The sequence below is a fragment of the Ornithodoros turicata genome, chromosome 5 (genome assembly GCF_037126465.1).
Source record: "Ornithodoros turicata isolate Travis chromosome 5, ASM3712646v1, whole genome shotgun sequence".
NCBI lineage: Eukaryota > Metazoa > Arthropoda > Arachnida > Ixodida > Argasidae > Ornithodoros > Ornithodoros turicata.
Genome location: NC_088205.1, coordinates 6,656,476 through 6,684,253, shown reverse-complemented (window position 1 = coordinate 6,684,253; position 27,778 = coordinate 6,656,476). Strand labels below are relative to the sequence as shown.

Below are 27,778 nucleotides of genomic sequence, written 5' to 3'. Positions count from 1 at the left end.
GGAGGGGTACGCTATCCTTGGCGCATTGTTTGGTCGAGTTTGACGTTTTTAGTCGGCGGAGGATCGGGCGTATTGAATTGTCACGGGGAATTGACGCCAAAGAAGTGTCACTTCAAATATGGGGGACAGATTCGTCTACCATCTTCATCATCATCATCAGCGGATGATGGTGATGTGATAAAGAAAAAATGGGGACGTGAGATTCGACGAAGTCGAACTGGCTACACCAGTGTCAGCGGAACAAAAGGGCGTCTCCTTATGGATAGGGGGTACTGAAGGTATAGAGCACGCTCAGCGATGAACTCGGTGTTCGATCCACACGAACATCCCCGAAAAGCAACCGAGTCGGCTCTCTATATCTTAGTTAGGTTAGGTTAGGTTGGGTTATGGCTTTTACACATATTCGTCACGTCAAAGCGTGTCCGTGTAATTTGCATGTCAACGAAGCAGCCTAGTTGCAAGTCCGTGAGTTTTTACTGAAGCTAATCTGTCTAATTTTCGTTCCGAACACGCATTCCGCCCACGTTCGCGGCGGCTATCGGAGAGAACGAACCGGCTGTCTCCGCTGTTAACGAGAGCGACATCACAGAGAATGTCGAATGACCCTTTCAGTGGCTTTCAGCTCGCTGGGAACGAGGAGAAATTCCTCACGAATACGACGTCGCTGACAAAAAAAGATTACCGCCGCCAAAACGTCTGCAGTCATTTGTATGCCCGCTAAGGACGCCGCGGTAAAGTTCATTCAGTTTCATCATCGACACCTTCTCAACTTTTTTTTAAATGAAGTTTTTTTTCTGTTCTTTCGCGTCGGCTGTGTCCCTTCGATCGACTCGCTTTTGTACGTGCTTCGCAGACGTCGCCAGGATCCTGAGTCTCATTCTTGGCGAGAAAAAGCGAGACGTGTTATGAGACGTATATGTTGAGTTCCGGCGTCAAAACAAAAAAAGGGGTCGATGAACGGCATTGTGTTTTCCTCGCTGTGATCTCATAAAGGTTTGTTTCACTGGGGCTACGTGAGCTCAAATAAGCGATTTTTTTTTTTTTTTTGATGCGCCATAAATCTAGGCACTTAGGTTTTCATTTACTTGCGAGATGAGCAACTGGAAAGTTATGGGCTGGACGTTTGTGCGTCCCAGTATCTATAGATCGCATGTGTGGTGCACCTGGTTCTCGAGTCGTGCCGGTTATGACTTTCAGCAATAAAGAGTTCTATTTTCTTTAAGCCCCGTGTTCCTCAACAAAGCGAAACGCACAATAGTATGGATCGCATGACTTGTATCAGTGTGCAGCATAGATACACAGGGATGAAGGACCTGTTGTACCACATGCCCTTAACATTAGTGTGTGTGTGTGTCGCAGCTGGTATCCATTGTCGCAGTGCATACGACGTGAAAATGTCTTCGAAGCCTGGAGCAGAAATAATAAAACTCATTCCATGCAGTGTGTCTGCGAGTGATGAGCCCAGTAGAGTGGGAACGTATATATAGCATCATGAAACAGATGCGTGAGAAAACCGGAAAAGCCACGAATATCGTTAAAAAAAAAGATAGGAAAAGAAGTATAATGAGAAGAAGAAAAAAACAACAACAGCACATACGGGAGATTATGAAGCAACTATAGGTCTAGAATATATAGTATCAGTGGACGCAGATAAATTAGCGTAAATGCAGGCCGGCTGGTGGGTGAGCTCCATGGTAAACAAGCATGAGCATCATGGCCCAAATTAGATGGCTGTTACATGGAAGCCAGTTGTGCCAACGTATATATGCACGAGAAAAAAAAAAAAAAAAAACATATGTCCGCTATCATTCTAAGCCGTACAGATGACGTAGATCCACGATGACGTCGTGCGTCATATGCCAGTCATGTTCTGTAGGACGATTACGCGGACTTTTTTTTTAATACTAATCCACCGCGGCGCCATTTCCGTCTCGCGATGCTTAACGCGGGATCGTAATACTGCGCCCCCCCCGTTTTCGAGGAATAATGCACAGCGCAGAAGATGGCCCCGGCGTAATTTGCGACTTCCTCAGCCGTGTGCACCTTCTCAGTGTGGGACGGAATCTCTCAAATATTCAGGCGCGGATCACAAGCGGAGAAGGACCGAGGAACGGGTTGACGGATGGTGCGGGATTAACAATTCGCTCCCTGGGCGTCTAATGCCGGCCGGTCGTGGCGGCACACTACCGTCGCCAAATTACCCGCCTAAATGTTGCAGGAAGCGGAGGAGAGGTGAAATATGGTATAATGCGGCAGGCTGAAAGATTTATGCAAAAGAAGCTCCTCTTTATCGCGTTTCAGAGGAGAAGGGGGTTCGGCTTTTGCTGCGTTTCGTTTGCGCGAGTTAAGTGAGCACTAATTACCGTTGCTATGCGAACGGGAGCAGCGCGGATTGGGAGAAATAAAAACGAGTTGGTTGGGTGAGAAGTAGATTGGGTTACTCGTTTAGCGCGTTGGATGATGAACGCGTAGTCATCGTGGGTTTTTGTGTGGTGACTGTATTCACGGAGAAGGCGCAGATATGGAGTCAAAGGGGAGATAATGTATTTGTATATGTTTTGGTGTGCGGAGGGATTGGAATAGGCTCGGCGATAAGGGCCTTGTGTATACAGTAGAGTGTTTAAGGGATGATAAGAGATTTCATTCACGCTGACCTTCTGCGTCGTTCGGATACACTGATGCTATGTTTTGTCCGCATCTGGACATGATAGGCTGAACAAGGAATACATGACCATTCTCGGCGTTCTGCGTCTGCCCCCCCCCCCTCCCCCAATAATAATAATAATAATAATAACAAGATACACCTCCACCTTCGTCTGCTGCGAGTGCTTGAGACATGATGTCTGGATTCTGCAGCTGGGATCTTTAAAAGTCTGTGCGCACCTGCTTCCAGAGTATCAAAAAGCCATTGGTATTGACACCTGGCTCATATTCTTGGTGCCCTACTCAACAGAAGCAACCCCGGTCATTTCCCCAGTCATCGCAGCCCCAAATACTGGTCGACACATTTCGTCCCCGTGCGTTATGCAACAGCGCATCTACGAAACGCTGTTCGTACAACATCGTTTAAAAATGCCACGGAAATTCGACTTGAGATACGAGCACCCAGAAGCTTTTTTGAAACGCGCACGAAATCACGACGCACCATTTCACGCAATCCATCCTCCTAACGTAAGCAACCGGGATTCCTGACTTTCCTCCAATCGCAGCACGAGGGTTTCGGATGTTGCGTGCAGCTGGGCGATCTGTTTCCGACTCGCGCAACAAGCCGTCAATACCGAGCGAATTCCGACGCGCAGTCTCACGCAACGCTTATACACTCCGGGTTGATACGTCCCTGCTTGGTTGTTTTACTGCACGCCCTTTCGCTTTCCACAAAACGCGCGAAGACGGCATAAAAGCGCAATCCCAACCCCTGGCACGGATATACAGAGACTGATCGTAAAACGTGGTCATATGAGCCGGTAAACACAGAGGCGCCACGACGTCTGTGTTTGCAGAGGGACCCCTCTTCCTTCCATGTAACATTCCTGCATCGAGTTAGAGGTGCGTTACCGGGGAGAGTCTGACGAACCGCAACATTAGACGTTGCAGGTTAGCTAATATGTACGCGTTGAGAGTGTGTGTGTGTACATTGCGACATCCGACGCACTATAACTGGGAATGAATTGCGAAGTACGTTATCTAGGCACAACTGTACAGAAGTAAGTAAACGCTAAGAAAAACGGAGTAACTTTACCCGCTTTCGAGACTAAACGGGCGAATTTTATGCGATGTTTGAATATGATTTGCGGTGCTTGGGAGTAAATTTCAGGGGCAGGGGACGAGAATGGGGAGTAATCGCAATCTATAGGAGACTAGAAGCCGTAATTACTCACTTTTTTTTTCTTTCTTCTCTTTAGTGTGTACGCTGTCCAGATAATATAATGCGTATAATTGCGCAGGCAGAGCTGGTATGGTACGAATGATGACGATGATGGCAGTAGAGAAAGAACATCTATGTGGAGCCCACATTTATGTGAATTTTGTTTCGCGTCACATTACACGGGTGTTGGCCACAGTCTACGTTCGTCGCGTAATTATGGTCGACTCTCGTTTGCAAATAACTAAAGCTTTTACCATACGTTGCTCATATGCCGTACACAGCGAGAAAATTTAAAAAAAAAACGTCGGAAAAAGACTTTTTAATGGCGAGGGATACAAATGCCGAAACGTCACCATTACCCCGCAATGTGCAACTGCAACGAGACACAAGCTCTTGCCACAGGAGGCGGAAAACCGGATCCTCCTCGAAAGCCCCACATCACAGATCCAGATCACGGTCTCGGACACACACGGCGCGGCGACTCCGTCGGCATAATATTAGTCTACGCGACTAAATCCAATTCCAGCGTGCCAGCCGCTTAAAAGAGCTATTAAATCCTCTGGTTGATTGCTTTCCATATTTTCCCTGACTGCTTGCGCGGTCTCGAAGACAGATACTCTATCTCGTCGGGGCTCCGTGAGTCAAGCGGCACAGCGGGATATTAACCGATTCGCCGGCGGAGGGATTGCGGGCTGTGACTCAGTTTGAAGTCCAAGACAGGAAATTCTTGGGAAAAGGAAAGCTTGTCCGCGAATGAGAGGTAAAACGTCTGTCGGTGCCTCCTGCGGGTGAAGGGGATTGCGACCCAAATAAATCTTCGCTGACGGTGTAACATGACGTCAGGATGTTAAAAGGTTGCGGCGAGAAGAACTATTTCCCAAGGTGGGTGATGTGCAGCGCCACGGGGGGTCGATGTTAGGATGGACCGCATGATGGGTCAGTTAAGCCTGTTTTCGAACTTTGCGCCAATGGGAGATGAGGTTCTTGTGAACGGGTCAGAACTTGTTATGCGGTAGGCGTGCGACTGCTCAGCGTGGCGTATGAGAAGTGGTGCGAATGGCTAGGACCTGTGCGCTCGTCAAGTCTTGCGTTATTTGCGAGTGTTCTAGTGAAGTTGAGATCCTCGCTTGTAATTTCCACAGGAGCGCCCAGATCTCTGAAAACTGCTTTGTCGTGTGGCTGTGGCTTTTCGTTTTCTTTCGCCGTCGGAACCCTTCTTCTCGCCGGCATTCCCCTTTTCTTTTCGTTTTGCTCTACGTAGGTGTATTGGAGTAGTCAGTCCGATGTAGTCGTGACTCACCTCCCCTTTTTTTTTCTTCTATCCATTACCATCACCCTGCTCTGTCATCATCATGAGAGAAATAAAGATCAGGAATGCGCCAATTAAAGAAAGTATGACAACCGACGTTTTTTCTGTGTTTTTTCTCTCAGTGCTCTGTTCGTCACTTTGCTATCCTTGCGCCAGTAAATGAATCAGTCAAACAATCATGTTCGTCCATTTGTGTGTACTAGGCTCGGATAACATCGCCCTGTCCGGTTCGCTGTCATCCTTGCTGGCTCGAGCTGCCATGCAATAAACCTTGTTAGCAAGCTCGTTCTAAAACCACATCATATGTAACACCAGCAATAAAAGAAGCGCTATGACTCGCAAGGACTGACCCGCTCGACCCGCGCCTCATGAGACGTCAAAACAGATCCGAACTTGACAGCGAATGACTCACCATGATATCCACGTGCAATCCGGTGCCAGCCTTCTTGCCAGTGATGCGGGGATCTCCAACGTACATCCAATCGCACATCTCCGTCATGATGTCTTACATAGGTTCACACTGAAGTTATTACGTATCACCAGACACACGACGGGAAAATCACACGGCAACGAGCGCTCCTGTCGCCGCACGAGTCACCGAAAGAGTGAGGAACGACATAGCGTGTCGTCAGTGATCAACGGGCACTTCACGCATCCTCCGTGCTATCGTCGTCCAGAAACACACGTCGAGAAGAACAAGCAAACAAACAAACAACGAGCCAACGGAACAGGCGACAAGACAGAACGCGATGACACGACCTCCCTGTCGCCGCGCACCGAGCGAGACTGACTCTTTGCTCAAAGTTTGGATGGAGACGGATGCAGAGGGTAGCCCGCCTCTCTCCCTTTTCCTCATCCCTCCTCCATTTTCTTCCTTTCCCGGGGTGCGTTGTTGTTCGCTTTCTTCGTCGGGACGTTGGTTCGGCTGCTTTGGAATGTCTCTTCTCCTCCATCAAGAACTACCACCTGCCCGTTAGAGAGGGGGCAAGAGAGAGAAAAAAAAAAACTATGTGCAAGGTCGGGGACTGGACGTCCCAAGTTGGCTGGATAGATTCGTACCCCCCCCCCCCTCCTCGCGCCCCTCCGCGAGGTTGAGCGTTTTGTTCGAAATCTCTTGCGTTTTCATTTCGCGTTTCTGCGTGCGATTTTCTCCGGATGACGGAGGGGGAAGGCAAGAACATAATAGTGACGGGTGGGAGAGACGAAGTTTATTTCTCCTTCTGGGGGAGTCACGTGGTGGGAGTTTCTTTTCTTTCGTCTCGGGGCCCAGGTGTCCGAATCCTTCGTAATCTCTGTGCGTGCCCCACCTTTCGGAGGCTGGATACGTTTCTCTGTGTGTACGTTGGGGATTTTTTTCTCCCCCTCACCAACTCCAGTCGTATAGTGCACGCTGGCTGCGGTTTGGTTCGTTTCGGAGTTCTTTTTCCGTATTTGTTTTGTCTGGTTCTGTCCCGTCGCTCTTTGAGTCGCGATTTTGTACAGTTTTTTTTTTTCTTCTTCCTTTACGGGCGAGAACAGGGGCTCTGTGCCGAATTTGTGCCAAAGCACGTCTCGTTAGCTCTCTCTCTCTCTCTCTCTCTCTCTCTCTTTCCGTGTGTTCCGTACGATGTACGTCCAATACATGCGGGGTTTTCCGCTTCGTGTTTTCTTCGTTTCCCCTTTTTGACGTCGGTACGGTTGAACGGCCAATTTGTTCTGGTGCACGGGCCTCCCTTTCTCTTATTAGAGCCCGACATATGTTGGCAGTGTATGAATGAATGAATGAATGAATGGAGATGCACTTCTTCCGTCCCGGTGTGTACACATGGAAGAACGCGGGTCGGGGATCCTCACTTGTTGTCGAACCGGCTTATGTGCTGTGCGTTGTGACCCGTAATAAATTGATCTAGTAGTATAGACAGGTTTTCCGCGAAAGAAGTTGATGCTTGTATAGTAGATATGTAGATGTATATATGAAATATATTCTGATCAGGGAAATTGAACGGTGGGCCAGTTTGCCTTCGGGTTCCACTTTTTCCACCTTTTTTTTGTGTGTCGGAATCCAGCGCTTGCTTCAGAAGTGGCGATCGCGCATGTTGCTTTACACCTGAAATGCGGCGGTCGTCGGAAAAGCCAGTCAGCGGCTGGAATCGAACCGCGCACCTCTCGACTAGGGGTCGATTCGCTAACCACTACGCTGACACCTGCTTTCCGACGACTTAGGCACGACGACTTGAGGATTGTTTAAAAGTCTGAATCGTCTGACAGAACGTCAGACAATCGTCTGCCGTAAGAAACTGCCTAAGAACAGACGCACGTTGGGGTAGCATTGAGTCACTAAGCGAGATTGACAAAATAGCGGGGGGGGGGGGGCATATTTTTATTAAAAAAAGAAAAGGAGAAAAAGGAAAAGCAAGCCAGGTAAAGAGCCGGCTTGCTATTCCTTAGTAAAATAAAATAAAAAAGAAAGAACAAGAGGAGTACGACAATTAACGTGACAGTGTCACAGGACGTTCATGAGTTCTGAGAACAGCAGGTTTATTTTTTTACCAGGCGTGAAACATCAACAGTTACTTGAGGCTGGAGCGTCCCATGGAGGTGCCGGATTGTACCTCGTAGTCGCCGTTGGTCTATTTCCTTGTTTTCTCCTTTATTCCCAAAGTGATGCTCTAGCGAGTGCATTTTGAGCATATGCTGTTGTTCATGCGTATAAACGTTAGTACCTTTTCAATATACCAGGCCCGTGACACAGGACTTGCTAAACCGGGGGGAGGCCAAAACTGATTTTTTTACACAGTGTTGTTGATAGAGAAGACTGGAGAATAACCTTCACAACTGATCCGTTCATAGTTATCGCAGTGTCTATATGGACACGCAATAGAATATGCAGGAGTCATGCTGTTTCGCGCATTGATAACTTCTGCTCTCTGTACACTGTCTCGACGTGCTTGTTCCTCTCTCTCTCTCTTTCTCTCTCTATCTCTCTCTCTCTCTCTCTCTCTCTCTCTCTCTCTCGTTTTAACTACCGAGTTAGTTCCTTCTTGTTTGAAAGAAATATAGGACGACTCGCTCATTTGTGTGAGGATAACAACTCGGATGTCGCCTCGTTTGATAAATATTACAACAAGTCCATTTAACATTCCTCGACAACACTACGTATTGCCACAGTTCGCCTACGTTTGGGTCATCATATTTGCAGCTTTTTCTTCCGGAAACGCCTCGCGTGAAGTGAAACTCCGATTGGATCTCCCTCGTGATATATATGTGACATTGTTTGCATTACCTCAATCCTCTTTGATTTGCACCGAAAGACAGATTTTCGGACAAAGTGCGTCTTGGAGGCCGGGTGGCCATGTTTGGCAACCTCACTCCCACGGGCGACCTTTGTTGCGCCGCGTACTTTGGTCGTCCTGTTTGCGCTCCCTCAAAGATGTCGGATGCGGCAAAACAGGAAAAAGTCACGTATCCAGCGAAAGGGACGTTTTTGTTGACGACGTCAGACCCCCAAGGGGGCTCCGCCGGGAACTCGTGAAGTCTTCACGATAGCTGCTCTCGAGCAAAGAGGAATTCTTCAAAGAAGCGTTCTTTGGAAATCTGGCGATAGTACTATTCTGCTATAGCTCGGGGCAGGTTGTCGTGTGTGCCCATGCCGTGGGGTGAGAGAAAGGGAATGAAGATCAAGGAGAGAGGGCGAAGGGGGAGGAACTATGGGAAATCTAGGCAAATATAAGAGGGGGAAAATGGGGCCAGAAGTCGGGATTTTCTGAACAAACACGAGCTTCCCGTTTTGTATGTGCGGTGGCGGGGATATATATATATGACTGCTTTCGCTGCCTGAGTATCGGATGTGACGGGGATAGGATTTGTGAGAGGGGTCTGGTAGTCGAGAGATGTTTATCCGTGTACTAGAAACACGGAGCCTCGCGATTGACGGGTGACGTCTGTTTCTGTGGTGACAGCAGGAAGACTTTGGGTTTCACACACACGAAGTACTTTCTCGTAACTGATGGCGAAGCGCATCAGAACGAGTTCAGCAGGAGCGTGTCATATTAGAGCTGCGCACAAAGAACGGATGCGGAAGGCTGTTTCATCTTTTTACCGTATTAATGAAATGTGAGCGACACGGAAAAGTATAAGTTCTCTGTTTCGCTTCGTATCACTTTGAAGTGGAGAGCATTTATGGAAGCAAATAAATGACCCTTTATGTGGTAAACACGTGGGTATGGTCTCGTCTCGGGTGTGTTGTACGTTGTTACCGTCAATAAATTTTCCTCTAACAAATATGCAGAACTCGGATGTAAATACTACACCTAAAACATGTTCCTGGCTGTTGTCGCGCGACTTTTTTTTTAGACAGTGCTTCTGGAGCGCTGGGTGAGGGGGGGGGGGGGACGTCAGTTCATCCTGCCCCGGGCCGAAGTACGTCCCGGAACGGCTGTGCTTTCCAGCATGATTATACCAAGTTCCGAAACGTTTTTTTAGAACGCGTGTCCTACATATTGAGGACGCCCCTTAGGTTACCTCGTGAGGTTATAAAAGCTCACGAGGGAGCCACCACCCAGCGTCTGAAATACTATCGTATCGCCGTTGTCCCAACGAAGGAGGCCAAGAGTATCGTGTCATAAGCTGTCCCATATCCTCTCCATCATTCGTAATCGACACATCGGTCATCCATCTCTTTTTCCAGACGCTCCTCCATCCATCCATCCATCCATCCAGCGGTGGTGACGATTTTCGCCTCTTATACTTTGGCAAAGATAAAACGTCACTTTATTACGTATCGATCTCATCTTGGCCGCCTTCTGATAGGGGATAGGGGGCCGTCTTCTGCGAGAAAAACCCCTCTGCAGACATTGCGAAATGGGGGGTGGGTTGCAGCTGCCACAACGCTGGGTTAAAGGCACGTCCTGTAGAGTCTCGTCACGGGGATGCTGATTCATTGTGTGTTGACAATCACGTGATTTTGTTTCCATTTTCGATTGACGGATTGACAAGGAGATCTAATAGCATTGTGTCTTAATTTTGCGTTCTCCTTTTACAGTATGTCATTGCTTGCGATCAGGCTGCCGCAGGTTCGTCGACGTCGAGGAATATTTTGAGGTATTTACTTGCATGCAGTATTACGTGGTGGTAACTCAAAAAGAAAGGAAAAAGAGTACCGCACCCCTGCTATTTTTTCTTTTTTTTTTGTGTGTGTGGGGGGGTGGGGGTGGGGGGACTGCTGATAGTACCGAATGTATAGAGTGCTCTATGTTGTTATATCAAGGAAACAAGGTAGCATTTGATTTGGCTCTGTGGCGGCTATCATCTAAGAGACTGCGCGCTGCAGGTGCTCTATACGATAAAACACAAAAAATATCATGAGAGAACTGATGTTCTGAGGCTGGAACAACATAGAAGGGACAAATACAAACAAGGCCTCAAATTGCCTACAGCTGGCTAACCTTTTCAGCGACTTTCATCTTTCACTTTCAACAAAAAAGATAGTAACCACGTCTTATGGCGCGTGGCTGTAAAGATGTGTTCGATTTTGAACTATGGTTACACACACAGGAAGCGCAGCGAGGCGAATACACAAAATTGGAAGATGAATAGATCGGACGTTCTTCATTCTACCATCATCATACATCATCGTCATCATGAATACGGAATGTACTTTACTATAATCATCGTCGTCGTCCGGATGATGATGATGAAGAGCTCGAAAGTACAAATCTCCGAGCCACATCAGCACACTATTAAGAGCGTGTTTCTAACTACATAAATCTCGTAAGCCCCTGTTAGCCGTGTCATTTCGGTTTCATCATTTCACGGATGATAGCTTTTATGTAGCTCCGGTCCTTTCAAAAAGTTGAAGACGGCTATACAAAGCCTCTCATCCAAGAAAAAGCGACTATAACTTTGCGCTCTTTGTTTCTTTTGGCCTTTCTTGGTGTCACAAAGCGCTAATATATCGACGTCGCTAGATTAATGTCCTTATAATTTCGTAATGGCAGCGGCGCAACGCCGCGGAGCCATTATTGTTTATTTCTTCTTTTTCTTTTTTTAATCTTGAGGTCGGCAAAGTACATAGGAGGCACCACCACGGGCGGCCTCAACGCCGGTCGCACGCTGTCCGCGTCGGTTATTTTTTGGTGACACCACGCATTAATCACGGGCCTATATATATATATAATCCAGGAAACCGCTTTTGCCTCGGCTTTAAGAAATATTTCAAAACCTGCCAGCGTTGGCTTAAACGCTGTCATTAAACTGTATGTAGTAGTTGTCTTCCGATTTGTGAACGAGATACGGGCTTCGAATGTAATTAATCCAATTACCTAAACCGTGTATAGGTTAACGAACTGGTTGGGAAACGTTTCGAGCGTAATAGTAGTTCGCATTGAGGGACTCGTTTGGAAACAGTGCTTCCAGTTGTAGCAGCAACAACAACAACAACAACAAATTTATTTTGAGCTGATGAATGGGGAGTCCCAGTGTTTTAGCTTGCGCGGACGTGGCCATGGAAAGTCAGACGATGTGTGCACGAGGCCGCTCACACGCCAGTCTCGAAAAAAACTGTCTTCTTCACTATAGAGGCTGCAGTTTTTCTCCGCCAGAGAAGCCCATCGTTGCCGCACGCTAAAACCTCACTCTTGTCATTCTCTTCACCTGATGACTCCTTTGTTATAAGTGTGCCAAGGAATATTCGGTATAGGAGATACCCCCCCGTATTTGTACCTGCGGCTCGTGACTTTATGGCTCTGAACCTTTCATACGCATATCCGCAATAAAAATCACGAATATGATGCGTGGTCCTTCTGACAGAACTGCGTTAAAGGGAGGGGAGGGGGGATATTTGGCAGAGAGAAAAAAGAAAAGAAGGAAAGGGAAAAGGAGAAATGTCAGCCAGGCAGCACATCGGCTTGCAATTCCCCCACCCCCCAAAACAAAACAACAACAACAACAACACAAATTGCATTAAGACGGCTCACAGGAAGCCCAGGAGGCCCGAATCATGCAGAGAAGCGGAGCGCTGCGTTGGATCATAACAACAAGAACTACTACTACTACTACTACTACTACTACTACTACTACTACTACTACTACTACTACTACTACTACTACATGAGTGACGGTGGGATGAGGTGATCCACCGCAACAATTGAACCTCTGTACGCAATAAGGGGATAAGTCGAAAAATGCCAAACCGAGAAAAGGGGCCTGATCTGATTGTGCATCCCATTGACATACATGCATTTCCCATTTCTTACCATCCTGTAGCGGGCCAATAAATTGCAATAGGGTCCTAAATTTTCTTTGGCAGGTACTATACTGGTATGTAGATGTCATTGCAGCAAAACTAGCAAAAAGGGGATAAATTGACTTATCCCCTTATTGCATACAGAGGTTCAATTGCGGTATGGATCATATTAATTTGTACTTGTTAGCCCACGATAAAGCATCCTCGTTGCGAATAGGTTGTTATGCGAAGTGGTCACAGGGGCTTACCAGTGTACACCGACTGAGTAACAGTTTTCGCCAACTTCGCTGAATTAATAATAATAATAAAACTACGCCGCGAGCTTTATTTCCACGGTTGGTTGTATAAGTTATTATTTGGAACTGTACCCTGCAGCACAAGCAAGTGAGACGGCACTTGTATCAAACATGGTTCGGGCTTCACGAAGTAAGCCAATCGAGGGACAAGAATTCGCGAAATTGAGTGTGTGCGAAAGTAATGCCTTCCCTTAGGGCCTTTGGGCGTAAACTGATAAGTGAATGAATTGGAAGGTTGTACAGATGCTAACACGTAGACCGGAGTAGCAATAGCTCCAGCCTCGTAGGATATTCAGCCGATACAATGGGACAGCGAAGGCGCCTTGGCGATGCGGTATCAGAAGAAAACATAATAAAGCCGTTACGAATTTCGAGAGCCGTCTAAAAATTCTGGAAACACACAGCTATTTATTTTCCCTCGATAAACAGGTATTAACGGTGCTCTGCAATGTATGGAAGCACCTGCTGCTTCCAGAGCCGTATATATACACAGCTAGAGGGGAGCAAAATCTTGGCCGCTTTTCAGAATTTTATGCTCGCGTGGGTCGGCTGTTTAGGCTCATGCAGCTGCAAAGACGCACCCAAAGAAGGTTTTCGCAAAAAAAAAGGTACTCTCGTCAAAGCCCTCGTTTCAAGGAGACTGGCGGCAGGTGAAGCGGAGCTAATGAGCCGGAGAGATAAGCGGGGAGTTGTCGTTGATACGAAGAATGATAATGAACCTATTAGTCGTCGCGTGTGTTATGTGCGGCCATTACGTGCTCGGAAAAGAACGTAATTGCATAGCGAAGCAGCTAGCCATCGAGTTTGTCGCGAAACTCGGTACGTTTATTTTAGTTTTCATTCGAATAGAGCGCAAGCCATCAGGAGAAATTTGATTCCGCTGTTGATTTTCCTGGTGGGTCTCCATAAGCGGCGCTTTGTTCTATCGCACATTCTGTCCAATTTTCTAAGATTCTCGTCTTTCAACGTGGGCTGGACAGAATGCAAGTATTTGATTTCGACATCAGTTCGTTCGCGCTCTTAAAATGAGCGAATGGCCATTAATGAGTGCAGTTTGTGTTCGAAATGAATGGAAGTAGTAGGAAGTATGCCGCGTATTTCTGTGTTGCAGCCCATATACCCTTCAAGTCTATACTAGCTTTTATTTATAGCTGTCTGGTCTACTAGTTTCTGTTCACAGCTGTGTCGCGCTGTGGCTTATGATGTGGTGGCTCCTTGTATAGCGCTTAGCTATTTTTCACTAATTATAACTTGTGCGTATACGAAGAGGGGAGTCAAGTCCTGTAGATCACATAAACAAAATACAGAACCCGACACTGAAGATTTTTGTTTAAGTTTAATTTGTACAAGCTTTCGCGTGGAGGTCCACGCTTCCTCAGGTACAAAGTGAAGTGGTGACAAACATAAGTATATATAGTATACACGACTAAACACACTGCTGTACAAAGAAACTGTTCTTAAACGGTTAGAGGTCACCTATCCGTCTGCCCAGCTATTCATTGTACACAGACATGTGGCACCATATCTCCTCTCCTCTTCCCTTTCTTTGTACAGCAGTGTGTTTAGTCGTGTATACTATATATACTTATGTTTGTCACCACTTCACTTTGTACCTGAGGAAGCGTGGACCTCCACGCGAAAGCTTGTACAAATTAAACTTAAACAAAAATCTTCAGTGTCGGCTTCTGTATTTTGTTTAATTATAACTTGCGGAAAGGACCACAATTCATTATTAGATCAGTGTACGTGCCTTGCCGAACGGAATTTGTATACCATCAGTGTTCAACTCTCTCTCATCGCTCTCAGTTTCATTACCTTTGTGACTGTTTGCGCACATAGAAAACACTGGAAACGACGAAAACTGTACACGCTCGCGTGCAAACCTGAGTGTGCGAACTGCTTGCGGAATTCACTGGAAGAGAGAGTATAATGAAACAGGTAATGGAGCTAGATAGTTTCATTCTCTGACCATCCTTTGTGTTCATGAGTCCAGTCGAGTTCAACGGGGTCTTCTTTGGTAATTGCCACTTAACCCCTTCCCCATTCATTACGCTTGAGAAAGTGCACTAATAGTGAGGATCCGTGGAAAACTCTCGCCACGAACGGATTCCACCTACCGAGAGGGCGAGTATACACACTACCATAGAACTGCGACAGTATCAGCATGACACGTGTGGCTATCATGATGCTCAGACCGAACGACACAGTCACTTTAATTTCATGATAATGAGTGGAGTGATTCATCGCGACAGGCGATACTGTACGCCATTGCTGGAGGTAATTTGGTGAAAATGCAGCAATACCCAAGATAAAAAAATGAATGAACGAAAAAAATAAATAAATAAAAGAATAGAAAAAAAAACATGCTGGAGCACGGCAGGCTAAGAAATTTACCCCCAAAAATCGCGTCAAAAATTTTCAGCTTTCAGATTTGTTTTTCTCAATTAGGAAAAAATTATAAACGGCTAGCTTTTATGCTCTGTAAACCATGTATTTTCTTGAGCTGTTGGGGAGGGGGGGGGATCGTTGGGCTAGAAGGCATACTCACTAGGAGTGGTACAACAAAATACTATGCTTAGAAATGCTTAAAAACAAAAACTACATACGCGATGCTTAGCAGCATTTTTTTTTTCAACAGTTTTCGACAATGAACGAGACCAAATAACAATTTCTGTACGAATATATCGTCTGTTACGTTTCTTTTTTTTTGTTTTTTTTTTGTTTCACGCATATAGTATAGGTTCCTCTTTCGAGCGGAATAGTAGCTAAAAGCCGGAATGAGCTTGACTAGGCCACTTTCCCAATTCACTCAGTACAGCAGCTATGAAAAGAGAAACATATGTAACACATCAACAACAGAGCCAAAGGCACTGCAAATAATAATGCATTCAAAATACATTCAAAACTACCATAGTGATATAGGAACTAATTCGTGTTTAAAAGGAAACCTTGCTTTTTGGTCGTCAATGTAGGGTCTACCATGTTTCGAATATATTGGTTGAAAAGTGAACCGGCCATGTATCGGCCACTTTTGTGTACCATAATTCGTTCTGCACCGAGGAATGACCCGTAACGCATTTCGAAGTGGGTATGTACATACCTGTTTAAGTTGCGTAATTCTAAGAATGATGTGTTGCTATTACAACAAGAACAACAACAACAACAATAAATGGAGAAATGATGATGACATGGGATGTTTCCCCGTGGTATAGCCACAGGACCCTACCCCACTTCACAGAGGTTAATATGAGGGGATTGTAAAGCGGAAAATACATTTATATTACTAACAGTTGTGGTGTCCTAGCCGATGAACCCATAGCTGTACCGTGAAAAAAGAAAGAAAGAGAGAAACTGAAAAAGGATTATATATTTGAAGCTTCACTTTTTCAAGTAAGAAATGGCGATACCTACATAAAATGCCATTTACTGCAGCGAGCTTATTATTATTATTTTTTTTTTTCGAAAAGTTCGATTAGGTTCGAAAGACTTTTTTTTTCTTTTTCCTTCTGGATTACGCGTACAAACACCCATACTTTATCTGGGGCCTTCGTTCTCCGTGAACCGGGATAGCCCCCGAGCACCACAGTGAGGACCGATATTATATGGTGTCCAAAGTCGTCGTCTGAGCTCGTCGTTGTATATGATTTAGGCTTATATGCAGAAACCTAAGGCAAGCAACCACGAGACCGCGGAGCTGCTCGTCAAAGCAGGGAACGTAAAGACGTTATAGAAACGAAAGCGCATGCATAGAGTACATGAACACGCGTAAATGGATATCACTCGAACGCCAGTTTCCGCTTAAAATTCACTCTCTGAGAATGGCACAATGATCGAGAAACGCTTTCATTCAATGCCGTTTAGCGTCCTCGGAGCACTTATTGATTGCAGCAATTTGGTTCCAGTCAGCTGAGACGATCAGTGGGGGAAGAAAAAGCAAGAGGATGGGACATCTTGACGGGAAGTCGGGTCATTAGGAAAAAAGTACCGGAAAATGTGCGCGTTTGGACGAGTCTCGGAAAAACCGCCGTCGGCCTTGAGTCAAGTTCGTGAAGAGACGCGTTCGTATATATACGGAGAACAAAAACGGAGGCTGTGCAACAAAAATGTTTCCTTTGGAAAGGCACGTCTCTTTTTTTGTGTGTGTGTGTCCGTCGGTCGGCCGTATATGGCGTCCTTGAACCGAAGGAAGGTTTTGAAAAAAAAAATCGACGTCGGGGACAAAAAAAAGAAGGGGTACCGAGCGTTTTGAGCTCGTGCGTGGCCCAGCATGGGGTACTGTGCTGTACGTGCAATTGGTACGACGTGCACATGGCTCGGTCATAAAAGTGTCGCCGTGCTTTCTTTAAGATGAAACACGCCTTTCGCGAAAAAAATAAAAAAAAATAAAGAAAATAGCGGGAGGAGCAAAAAAAACGACGGGGTGCTGGCCTCTCTGTTCCGTGTGTTCGGGACGGGCTCGTTTCATGTCCCCTTTTATGTTCTTTGTTTGTTCATTTTTTTCTCCTTTGTCACACTTCGTCTCTTGGATGTTGTTATCGTGCCTTCATCTCATCCATATAGTGCTGCTAATGTTTGGCTCCTTTTTGCGCTCTCCTCCGGCGCTTGTTTCCTTAAAAAAGCTGTTTCTTATTGTGAGATGGAAGGGAGAGAGAGAAAGAGAGAGCTGTCAAATGCTTCTCTCTCTCTCTCTCTCTCTCTCTCGTTTAGTGGATATCGGCATGTGTGTGGGCACTGTCTCGAAGTAGTTTTTGTCCGGTTGTAAAATAAGGGAAGATGTCGTGCTTGTTTTTTTCTTTTCCACGTCTTCTGGGAACAGGGTGCGCACCCTTCTTCCTCCGAAGCACGCCATTAGAAGTTTGAGGGACGATTGAGAGATAGGTGGTGGTTCCGACGCACGTGCTGACAATTATGCCAGTAAGATCGTAAAAAAAAAAAGTTGCGCGAAAAGGCCTGGACTGGAGATTTCGTTGATAAGTAATCACTTTCTGCGATTTTCCTCGTATATGCGACATTTCTTGTGAAGGAGCTCTCCACGCGACGACGCTGCCACTCTTCTCGGGTGTCCTTTTTTTGACCGTTTTGTATCCCGTCGTTTCATCTAGAGGAGGGACAGTTTCATGACACCTGTAACTGCACGAACTCTGATGCACAGCATTCGAAGCGACTGTGAACACTTTTTCTTTTTTCTTTAGATGCTCTCGTCCTCCTCGCGTCCTCGTCCTCTTTCCCCCGCATCCACGAAGCGCACTGCGTTGAAACTCGCAAGCTCACCGCCGCGGACTTTTCGCTTCTTTCTCGGTATTCGTTACGTGCACGCATCCTGAAACAAATAAAACTCGGCAAGAAAAAAAACTGAGAACGAAACGAAGAAAGGGTTGTGTCGTCTGTCTTTATTTTTCCCCTTTGATTTCAGCGGAGCGAACAATAGGACACGCGTCGTAGCGTTCTCCCCCCCCACCCCCCCACCTTCTCTCCGCCGTACGTAAGATGAACATTATTCCCGAGGAACAAGAACACGGTGGTTCGTTGTGGCTGGCCAGCTACGAGAGAGATCGCAAAAGTGCATCTCAAGAAGGAGGGAGGGAACCGGATTCGGGCGTGGCCCCCCCTCCTCGGACGGAATGCGTCCCGGACTGCGATTACGCGATGTTGCCATCCAGAGAACAGAGAGAGAGAGAGAGAGAGAGAGAAAAGTACAAAACGAAGGACATAATAAAAGAAGGATTCTTTTCTTTCAATCCTTTTGTGGAGTTTCGTTGGCCGTGTGCGAGCATCGATGCGGAAAGAGCTCGGTTTGTTGAAGGTGAAGAAAAGGGCTTGTGGTTCCTCGGATCGAGAAGAGTTATGTCCTTCTATCGGTGGAAGAGCAGAGACTTTTGTGTGTATGTGTGTGTGTGTGTTTCATTTCTATATAGCGATTTTTAAGTATACTCGCCAACGTCCGTAGTGGTCGGTACACCGTCTGCGGTTCGGTGTCATACGCAGGCATTTGGATAAGGTTAATAAATAGGAGAAAGCAAAGGTGCACTTGCATGGCCAGTGTCCAGTCTGCCACTGTTGTATCATCATCATCATCTTAGAAGCATGGAAGTTTCAGTAACAGGGGAAGTCAGACTTAAAGAGAGAGATATTGAGTCGTATGCTCGCTGTGGTGTGGCCAGCCGCACAAGAAATCTTGCTATTAAAACCAAACGGGAATCACTTTTTTGAAGAACACGTTGTCCTTGAGGGCAGACCTCCCGAAATTTTGCTAAAATGTGCACGGAACCAGACTACAGCAATACACGTGAACAGCAGGGGGATGCCACGATGTTCGAACGTTAAGAATCCACCGTTTAAAATCCCACATGTTCAAAATCCCAGATTTCTAAATTAAAGCTTTAATATGAAGAATGGCGGAATGATAGTGTTAAATAATGCATATTACTGACAAACCTCGCAATATTGCGTTATTTTGACGTCAGTAGAAGTCATTGGCGTGAATAAAAACCGGGTTTTTAGCGACCGTTAGGATGTCGTCCTGGGGTACTTCCCTTCATACAGTAGTAATAGCAAAAGTTTGAATTGGCTTCATAACATCATAGGATAAGAGGACAACTTCTCTTTTGTTTTCATCTACCGCCGCCCCATAGCTCGTAATACCTCGCATAATATAATCACCGAAAAAAGAGGAACCCTATCGATACAACTTACACGCCTTTTGTTACCTTTCTACTTCTTAATCTTTTTAAAGTAACGGTACGTTTGGAGCGCCGTAATAAACACCGTGCGCACCTCGTCTCTGAGATTATTTCGGCCAGATCCTGGCATTTCACTTCCCACCACCCGCGTGGGCAAGTAAAAAAAGAATCAAATAAAATAAACACGCACGCACGCACAAGCGTTTGGTTCTCCCATCTTAAATCATCGACTGCTCTCTTCCAGAACGGGAAACCTTCACACGTCCTCGCTTTGTTCCCTCCGGAGACTTACAAACGCAATCTGGTCATCGTCTGGCCACGCACTTAAGTTCGCATAAATGTATTCGACTGCGTATCCATTGCTCAGCTCAGATAGAGGTTTCCTCGGTGTGCAGGATAAACGCTGTCTCATCCATCACCATCAAAGTGACTCCCGCATGAAGCACATTCGGCCTAAGATAAATGATCCCCCCCCCCCACTCCACTGTTTTCTCCCCCCCGCTTACGTATAGTGTATATGATGGTTCTTATTCGAATCATTCGGACAAACAGTCACTTATTCTTGTAGGGTCCGGAGATGTGAGGATGGATCTCCCCCATCTTCTGGACTCGCATGGACATGAGGGCTTCACGTAGTCTCTAAGCGATGAGCCGAAGGTGTGAAGGTGATTTAAGCAGGCTTTTTGTGAGCGCCCTATTTTCCGCGGGCTGGGTCCGGCGTCGCGTGATGGTTCATACCTGGGTAAATTACTTCTAAAATGTAATTAAAATACATTACTCACTACTCCAGTTAGAATTTAATTAAATGACATTACTCATTACTGCGACTGAAATGTAATGAAATTACATTTAATCGCACTCTTCTATTTGTCTTTTCTACATGTCAGGGTGTCACGTATGACGTATTGTTTCACAATGTAGAGACGAAGATGACACAATGTATCACGGCAACAGGAAGACTGTCCGCAGGATGGGGCCCCGCAAACACTGATTCTCCAATTCCACGAACCGTTAACCTGAACACTCGATTCTTTTGTAAAAAGTCACGAGTAATGTCATTAAAATTACTGCCCAATTGTAATTAAATTGCATTACAAATTACATAACGTCAAAAGCAATGCATTACATTACAAATTACCAGAAAAAGTAATTTATTACTGTAATTTCATTACAGTAATGACATTACTACCCAGACATGATGCATTTATGCATGGGCAGCGAAAGAGAGCTTTTCTTTTTTTTTCTCTTTTTTTTGCGGGGTAGAAGAAACGGAACGAGAGAATTTCAGGAATAGTGTTTGATGACTGCTCCGGTATCCACCGAACAATATCGTGTGCGATTAGGGCTCAGATTGAGCGTGGAAATACCTGTGTTGGAACAACAACAACAATAAATGATGGAGAAAGCGATGATGACACGGGTTGCTTCCCCGTATCCACAGGACCCTACCCCACTTCACAGAGGTGCTAGAGACTTACCGGGATAGTGTATAAAAACCTGGAAGTGTCTGTGCACAAAGCCTGACATCTTCGGTTTCTTTTTCTTTTTCTTAAGCTATATCATCGTCATCATGTATTTCTCTCTCTCTCTCTTAAGCTATATGGGGTTAACTGCCGTGTGTGTAGCTTTGTAGGGCAACGTGACACCACGTGACATTGCCACCCCCCACATGATAGCTAAAATTATGTACACACACAGGCGCCATATAAATGACCCTATAAAGCTGGCGCAATGCCCAAAGATAGAGCCATTTTTTGTTTAGTTAGTTTTTCCACCCGTGTTGGAAACACTTCGTCCGAACTCATCGTGGTTCGTCGTGAAAAATATAGCGAGGACCACACGTTGTCTTGGGAGATGGCGTTTCATATTTTACGTGCCATACATTGGCCCTTGGACGTTACAAGGACGTATAATTTGCATCCTCTAAAGTCCAGAGAAAAGCGCCGGAGCTCGCTCTATTTCAAGAATCAGTAAGAACCAACACATCTATAGAACAAGCTTTCGCAGTCCGCGTGGCATTTCAGCAGACGCGTCCCAATGGGCTGACACACCCTGAAAGAGTGATGGCTGTGACCTCTAAGACAGACGAGAGCAACCGCACACTTTTTCCCTCCAACACGCCCGACACCAGCTGTTTCCCCCAGATCACATACGTATACCGGCCAGAAGCTTTCTGCTTCCCTGTCTCTCGCGTGCGACAGCCTGCGCCGGGTTTCAATGGCCCCCAAATGAAGCCGCTTTTGCCCCACGGCACAGAAACACTTTTATAGTCCCGCACAAGAGGCAATGACAACAGCTCAGACCCTTTGGCCTTCCTTTATTACCGCGCTATACGCGAAGGCGGGAGCACATATACCTTCGTTTATGCACTGACCATGACTCTGCCTCGACTTCCGAGGGAAAAAAAGGAAGACGGAGCCGGGGGGATGGTGGGGGGGGGGGTGTAGCTTCCCTCCCTTTTTCCCTCTACTCCCCAGCGCGTGATAAAGCTTCTGCATTCTGCAAAAGCAGTAGATATTGCTCGACTCAAAGTTTTGCATGGCCTCTTCTTTCTGCTTCCCTTCTATGGCAGTAGTGGAGATTTTTTTATTTTTCTTTTTCTTCTTTCCCTCGAGGGAGCTTTTTTTACTGCCGCTCTGGCTCGCGCGACACCGAGTCCTCCTCATTTTGTGACTGGGTCAGTTCGGCAGCTGCTTCTGTGTTTCGAGAAGATGATCCGGAAAATGACTTGCCCCCTCCACTCTTTCCTTTTTTTGCTTTTTTTTTTTTTTTACGAGGGAGAGAAATTGTTTTCTGTTTCGGAAGTGTGTCTGCTTTGCTTTATGCTTAACTTTTTTTTTTTTTTGTTTTCTGTCTCCGTCCACGTTGATGATGGCTCTGCTAGTTTTACAGCGAGGTGAAAGATGGAATGCTGGTCTTCTCCCCCCCCCCCCTCCCTCTTTTTTTTTTGCGTTCTTGAGTAAACTTAGAACGTCCTTTTATGCGTGCGGCGCCAAAGCTTCGATGCGACATTTTAGTGTTGTTGCGCTCGGGTAATGTGTTTGCACGTTTTCTTTGGCTGTGCATTGAGTTGATCCGTAGACGAGTAAGTTTAGTCCCTGTCGCGACGAAATGCGTGGAAATGTACGCAAAGTTTAGGGTATATTTGCAGTGCAGGGGAATAAACTTCAGGATTAGGGGACTAAAATGAGGGAGTAAGGGGACCAGGAGGTGCGATTTCTCCCCACTGTATTCCCCTCCTGTTCCATAAAATGTACGCTGCGACAGGCGGGAGGGAAGCAGTACGTTCCCCAACTATAGACGACCTGAGGCCCTACGTCATCGATTACGTTTTGTAGCCGCGCAAAGCATGCTGGCGGACACTATCAGCCTATTGGGCGACGCATTTTTCCCGCTCCTTGCCCACCCCAGCAAAATGTAACACCGAACCGGTCTTGTCGTGACGTCACATGTTTGTAAACAGAGGGTCGTCTATGCATTCCCTTTGGTGGAGTGCCTCTTTCCTGAGGTAACATCCCTTGCCCTCACAGCGGTAAAATGAATAATCTCTACGGAATAGTTTTCGCGCAATAAAATCCAGGAAATCCGGCCCTGACAATAGAGTGTTTCAGTGTTGACGTGTTTGCACGCGTATATCTCCCGAGTCTTAAAAGATACTGCAGTGAAATTTTCTATGCTTTAGTATGCCAGAGATCCTCGTGTGGTAACCTGTTGGTATACAGGCTCTCGATGAACAACCAATAGTAGACCTTACCCCGTTTTTTTTTTTTTTTCACGCACTACAGCAGCAGGGGTAACCGCGGAAAGCAGGCGAAATTCTACGCCTTTTAGCAACACACGGTATAGGTCCTTGTATATAGTTAGGGAGTGACTTTTTTTCAGGGTAAATGCCTCTCTGATTTGGGGGGTAAAAATCGGGTGTTATTTTTTAAATCTGTAATTCGGGGAGAACTTCGGGCGATAATTGTGCCTTCGGGTGTTATTGGGTGTTTTTGTTTCTCCTCTTGTCTATTAAGTCCGTTCCTAATCTCGCTTATTTGTTTTTGTTTTTATGCGGGATCGTGACCTTCCAGCGGTAATCCCCGAAGGCATAAACAGTGTTGACACACATGGGTGTATTGCTGGGAACGTAAGTGACCCATTCTTACATGTGTTACACGTGGCGACCTTTGTCCGTCTTCAGTGAAAACGTCATTTGAGGATTTCATAGTGACTGCAGTTCGGGGAGAAATCGGGTTTAACCCGAATTTGTCGGAGGTCAGTTCGGGGGGAATAACCGGGCGAATCGGGTTTAACCCGAAAAAGTCACTCCCTATATATATAGTGGACGAAACCGATAAAGTGGAACTGAATGTACACGATGCGTCCAGACATCTTACCGGTACGACACCGGTACAACTCTATAGGTACCAAGTTGCGAGCGGTTTTCGGACGGAAAGATTGTTTTTCGCGTGAGTGCGGAATATCGACATTACTAATGTCATTACATAATCCGCTCCCATTAACGCGAACGGTAATTGCCAGTACGTCACTCATCACTCGGTACAGCTCTTTGGCGTGCTCGTCGGACCCTCGTCGTACGCAGACGAACACATCCTCTAATGCATACCCGAACTCCGGAGTTTACGCGAGTCGCAGCGGCATCGCTAATTCCACGCGGTCGTGTTTTCCTCTCGCATAGGAGCACAGCCCTGCTTTCACCTGCCCCTGTTGCATGCTGCCGCCAATATGCCTCAGGGGCAGCGATGCAGGAGGGCCTAAAATGCTACCTACCGAACGTGGCTATTTTTCTTCGCCATCTTCCTTCTGCGTCTCGCTCCGATGCTCGGTACCGATAAAAAAAGCTCTGGAGGTTGGGCTCGCCTTGCAGCAATGCTCCTTCCAGTGCCGTTTCTTTCTTTCTTTCTTTATGGCTTCCCTTTATTGCGTATGTATATCTTGTTTTCGCGAGGACAGTGGCTCTAAATCCTGTTATCCACACTTCGGCGTTTTCGTGGAACAGATAGCTGTTGATGCCTGAGCGATAGGTGGCAGGTGAAACAGAGGGTGACATTGTGTCCGGAGAAGATTTCAAGGAGGAGGGCGTGATCATTGAGAAATGGCGATACGCCGAAGGATAATTGCTCTTAAGTGGTTTCTCTTTTTCTTCTTTTTATAGCCGTGGCAGTGTTGGTTATGTACAGTGGGAAGCTCCGAAAGAGGCTAGAGAAGCACCTGCTTTTTCGAGGCAAGCTCCGTAATGAAATAGTGTGCCAAGGCTGAGCGCGGGTTTTGAAAAAAAAGTCCCGAGAAAAAAGCGGCGAATAATAAAATCAAACGCTCTTGAAGCTTCATCCTGTTTGACTCGAACAACAACAACAACAACAGTAAATGATGACGATGAGACCGACAACTCCACCATGACACGACCACCACCATGACGGTAGCTGTTGATTACCCGCTTCGATAGAGTATTTGTAATAGTAAATAATAAAGACTCGGAAACGTCAGTGAAGAACAGTGGAGTTCATCACGTCACTACGCACACTCGTGATGTGATGTGATGTGATGTGAATAAAGAAAAAAAAATGGGGATGTGAGTTTCGACGAAGTCAAACTGGCTACCCCAGTACACTTAATACAGAAAGTTCAATCCGATGATGAGATGATGAAAACGCAAAAGGATGATGTCCAGAGACGAACAGAGATGATAATGGAGTTCAACATGTAGGTCAAAAGTTCAAGAGCTGCGCCCAAGTTAGAGTAAAGTGGCGGAATCACCGGGGGCACACACAGGACACATCACACATTCACCGTGTCATAGGACGCACACTCGTAATTTCACTCATTTTAATCGTTCTTCACTTCAAGCAGTCCCACATTTGTGCAATTACCGTCTCCGTGTTTTTTCTTCATGCGTCCATCAATCCAAAGATATCTCATTTCGTTGTGCAAATTATTTTATTCGATCGCATCGTATGGATGATTACACGGATGCCGGATAAATAAGTCGACAAATATATATATATATATATATCTTGAAAAGTTGGAGTTGGATCGGACGGCTACGTAATTATAGTTGAAATAAATGGGAGACAGAAGACGAAAGTAGGGGAAGTAACAAAAAAGGGGTTTATTAAAACTTAAAAATCATGAAAGTTAGGGAGGATGTCTACGTTACGGCGGAAGCTCCGCCTTCTTCGGGACAAAAGAGCTAAAATGCTAAAAAGAGCTAAAAATTTAGCTCTTTTGTCCCGAAGAAGGCGGAGCTTCCGCCGTAACGTAGACATCCTCCCTAAGTTTCATGATTTTTAAGTTTTAATAAACCCCTTTTTTGTTACTTCCCCTACTTTCGTCTTCTGTCTCCCATTTATTTCAACTATATATATATATATATATATCTTGAGAAGTTGGAGTTGGATCGGACGGCTACGTAATTATAGTTGAAATAAATGGGAGACAGAAGACGAAAGTAGGGGAAGTAACAAAAAAAAGGGTTTATTAAAACTTAAAAATCATAAAAGTTAGGGAGGATGTCTACGTTACGGCGGAAGCTCCGCCTTCTTCGGGACAAAAGAGCTAAATGTGGCCACGAGGCTGATAAGGGGCTTGAGAATGGAAATTTATACCTCACCTATATATATATATATATATATCCCGGTGCCACCGGTGACAAGAGAAGAACAGGATCCGTACACGGTACCATTGTTTGCCATCCACTTGGAATCCAGAAACAGCGCCAAGGAAATTCCCCCTTACGACCTTTTCTCATTTGCGTTGACGACGTTACTGGGCTCCGTGGTACTTGAACGCACTGACACAAAAGACTGGCTTTCACTTAAGTACCTTTTCTTCTTGTCTGCGCAATAAAAAGTACATAACATCCATCCTAATACGCACTTGTGTACTTTTTCTTTCGTGTCTTCGTCATGTACAAGCTTTTTTTTTCCTTTCTTCGAAACGACGTACAGCCAGTCCCCTTAACAAAAGTCGCTCCATTTCTTTTTCATTTGCGGTGCCAGCTACCCTCTCTGTCCGCCCGTCTTCGAAGCTGTCATTTTTGAAGTCCTTTTTCCTCAACGTTCCTTTTCGAACTCCGCCCCTTCGGCATGCGAGCGCTGCGTTCGAATGATTTTTGCTTCTAAAGGAGCATTAGCGCGGGCCTTTGCGGATTATATGCCCTTTCAAAAACTGCTGATGCCATCCGATGGGTTTCCAAATGGAAAGTGTACAGATCGTGCATGATGTGGTGGCGCTAGGAGTGGTGGTACTGCCATTGTCTGTGCCTCTAATGACAGGTCGGTCCGTGTTCCGGACCTCGCTCTGGCTTAGGTTGGAAGTTTTCTCGAGAAATGAGGAGCGTTGTAAACGGAAATGACGTGTGTGTATGAGAGAGTGAAGGGGTTTTTCTTTTTTTTTTTTTTTCATATTATTTTTCTCAGTGGCATTCTGAGTAGATGGGAGAGTGACACATATGATTGTGTGTTTTTCCCCCCTTTGGTGGGCGCTTTTCGTGGTGGCCTCGCGAACAGGGTGGTAATTTGTATATGTACCCGTAAAGCTGGTGATTCACGTTGCAGTTGCGGGTGTCACGTGTGACGCGCATCATGAATTCTTCCCTGTTTCGCTACGTTATTTTGGCGACCCTGGAGTGTTCTATAAGCGATTAATAATGGTGGCGCGACAGTTGAGCGTTCTCTGTAATGGAATTTCGATAGTCCGACGGCGTGGTATGTAGGAATGGTGAGCTTGTTGTGCTTTCGTGAGAGGGCGCTACTACCAGCGGCATGGCCGAGTGGGCTAATGCGTCCGCTCGTTGGTGGTAACCAAGGTCGTGCTGAAGACTGGGAGGTGGTGGGTTCGAATCCTACCACCGGCTGTGCTGTCTGAGGTTTTCCCTGGGTTTTCCGAAGACTTTCCAGACGAATGTCGGCACAGTTCCCCCTGAAGTCGGCCCAGGACGCATACTAACCCCCTGTCCCCCACTCCTTCCTGCTATCCTCTCTTCGTATGTCCACATCTGTACGTCGCTCATAGCCACAGTTGCTTCGCGGCGCTAACACCCAATCAAAAAAAAAAAAAAAGAGGGCGCTACTCTATGCAACATTTATGTCTTTTCTTCGGGAACAATCGTCTTGCTATAAAAACACCTGGTTACTTAGTTATTTTTTTTTAAATAGCAAGATATCTGGTTACTTAGTTACTTCCTGTTCCAAGACTATTTTCTTTCCTTTTTTTCAGTTAATACTCACTTACTTACTTAAAACAAATAGCGACACATGACTGGTTAGGATATTCAATATAACCAAGTAAACTTGTGTAGTACAAGTTCAATACAGTTCCCATATAATGTAGTACAAACTAAATACACAAAATGCTTACACGACAGAAGTCACACTCTAAGACCAGTCATGCAGTCGTGCAGTC

General features: G+C 46.0%; 2 protein-coding genes across 10 annotated transcripts in view; one reads left to right on the top strand and one right to left on the bottom strand.

Moving 5' to 3' along the window:
* Positions 1–27,778, top strand: part of LOC135393833 (uncharacterized) — a 366,589-nt gene that overhangs the window by 71,676 nt on the left and 267,135 nt on the right. For 3 of the 5 annotated variants that reach the window (XM_064624136.1, XM_064624135.1, XM_064624138.1), the window contains one exon: positions 10,195–10,253. The exons of the other annotated variants lie outside the window; for them this stretch is intronic. In XM_064624136.1, the coding sequence (XP_064480206.1) occupies positions 10,195–10,253 (59 nt within the window). The remainder of the gene's footprint in view (positions 1–10,194; positions 10,254–27,778) is intronic. 5 annotated transcript variants of the gene reach the window in all.
* LOC135393832 (uncharacterized) overlaps positions 1–27,778 on the bottom strand; it is a 260,444-nt gene that overhangs the window by 76,724 nt on the left and 155,942 nt on the right. For 3 of the 5 annotated variants that reach the window (XM_064624132.1, XM_064624133.1, XM_064624134.1), the window contains exon 1: positions 5,587–5,944. The exons of the other annotated variants lie outside the window; for them this stretch is intronic. In XM_064624132.1, coding sequence (XP_064480202.1) covers positions 5,587–5,673 — 87 coding nt within the window. In that variant the 5' untranslated portion in view covers positions 5,674–5,944. Of the gene's footprint in view, positions 1–5,586; positions 5,945–27,778 lie in introns of those variants that run through there. 5 annotated transcript variants of the gene reach the window in all.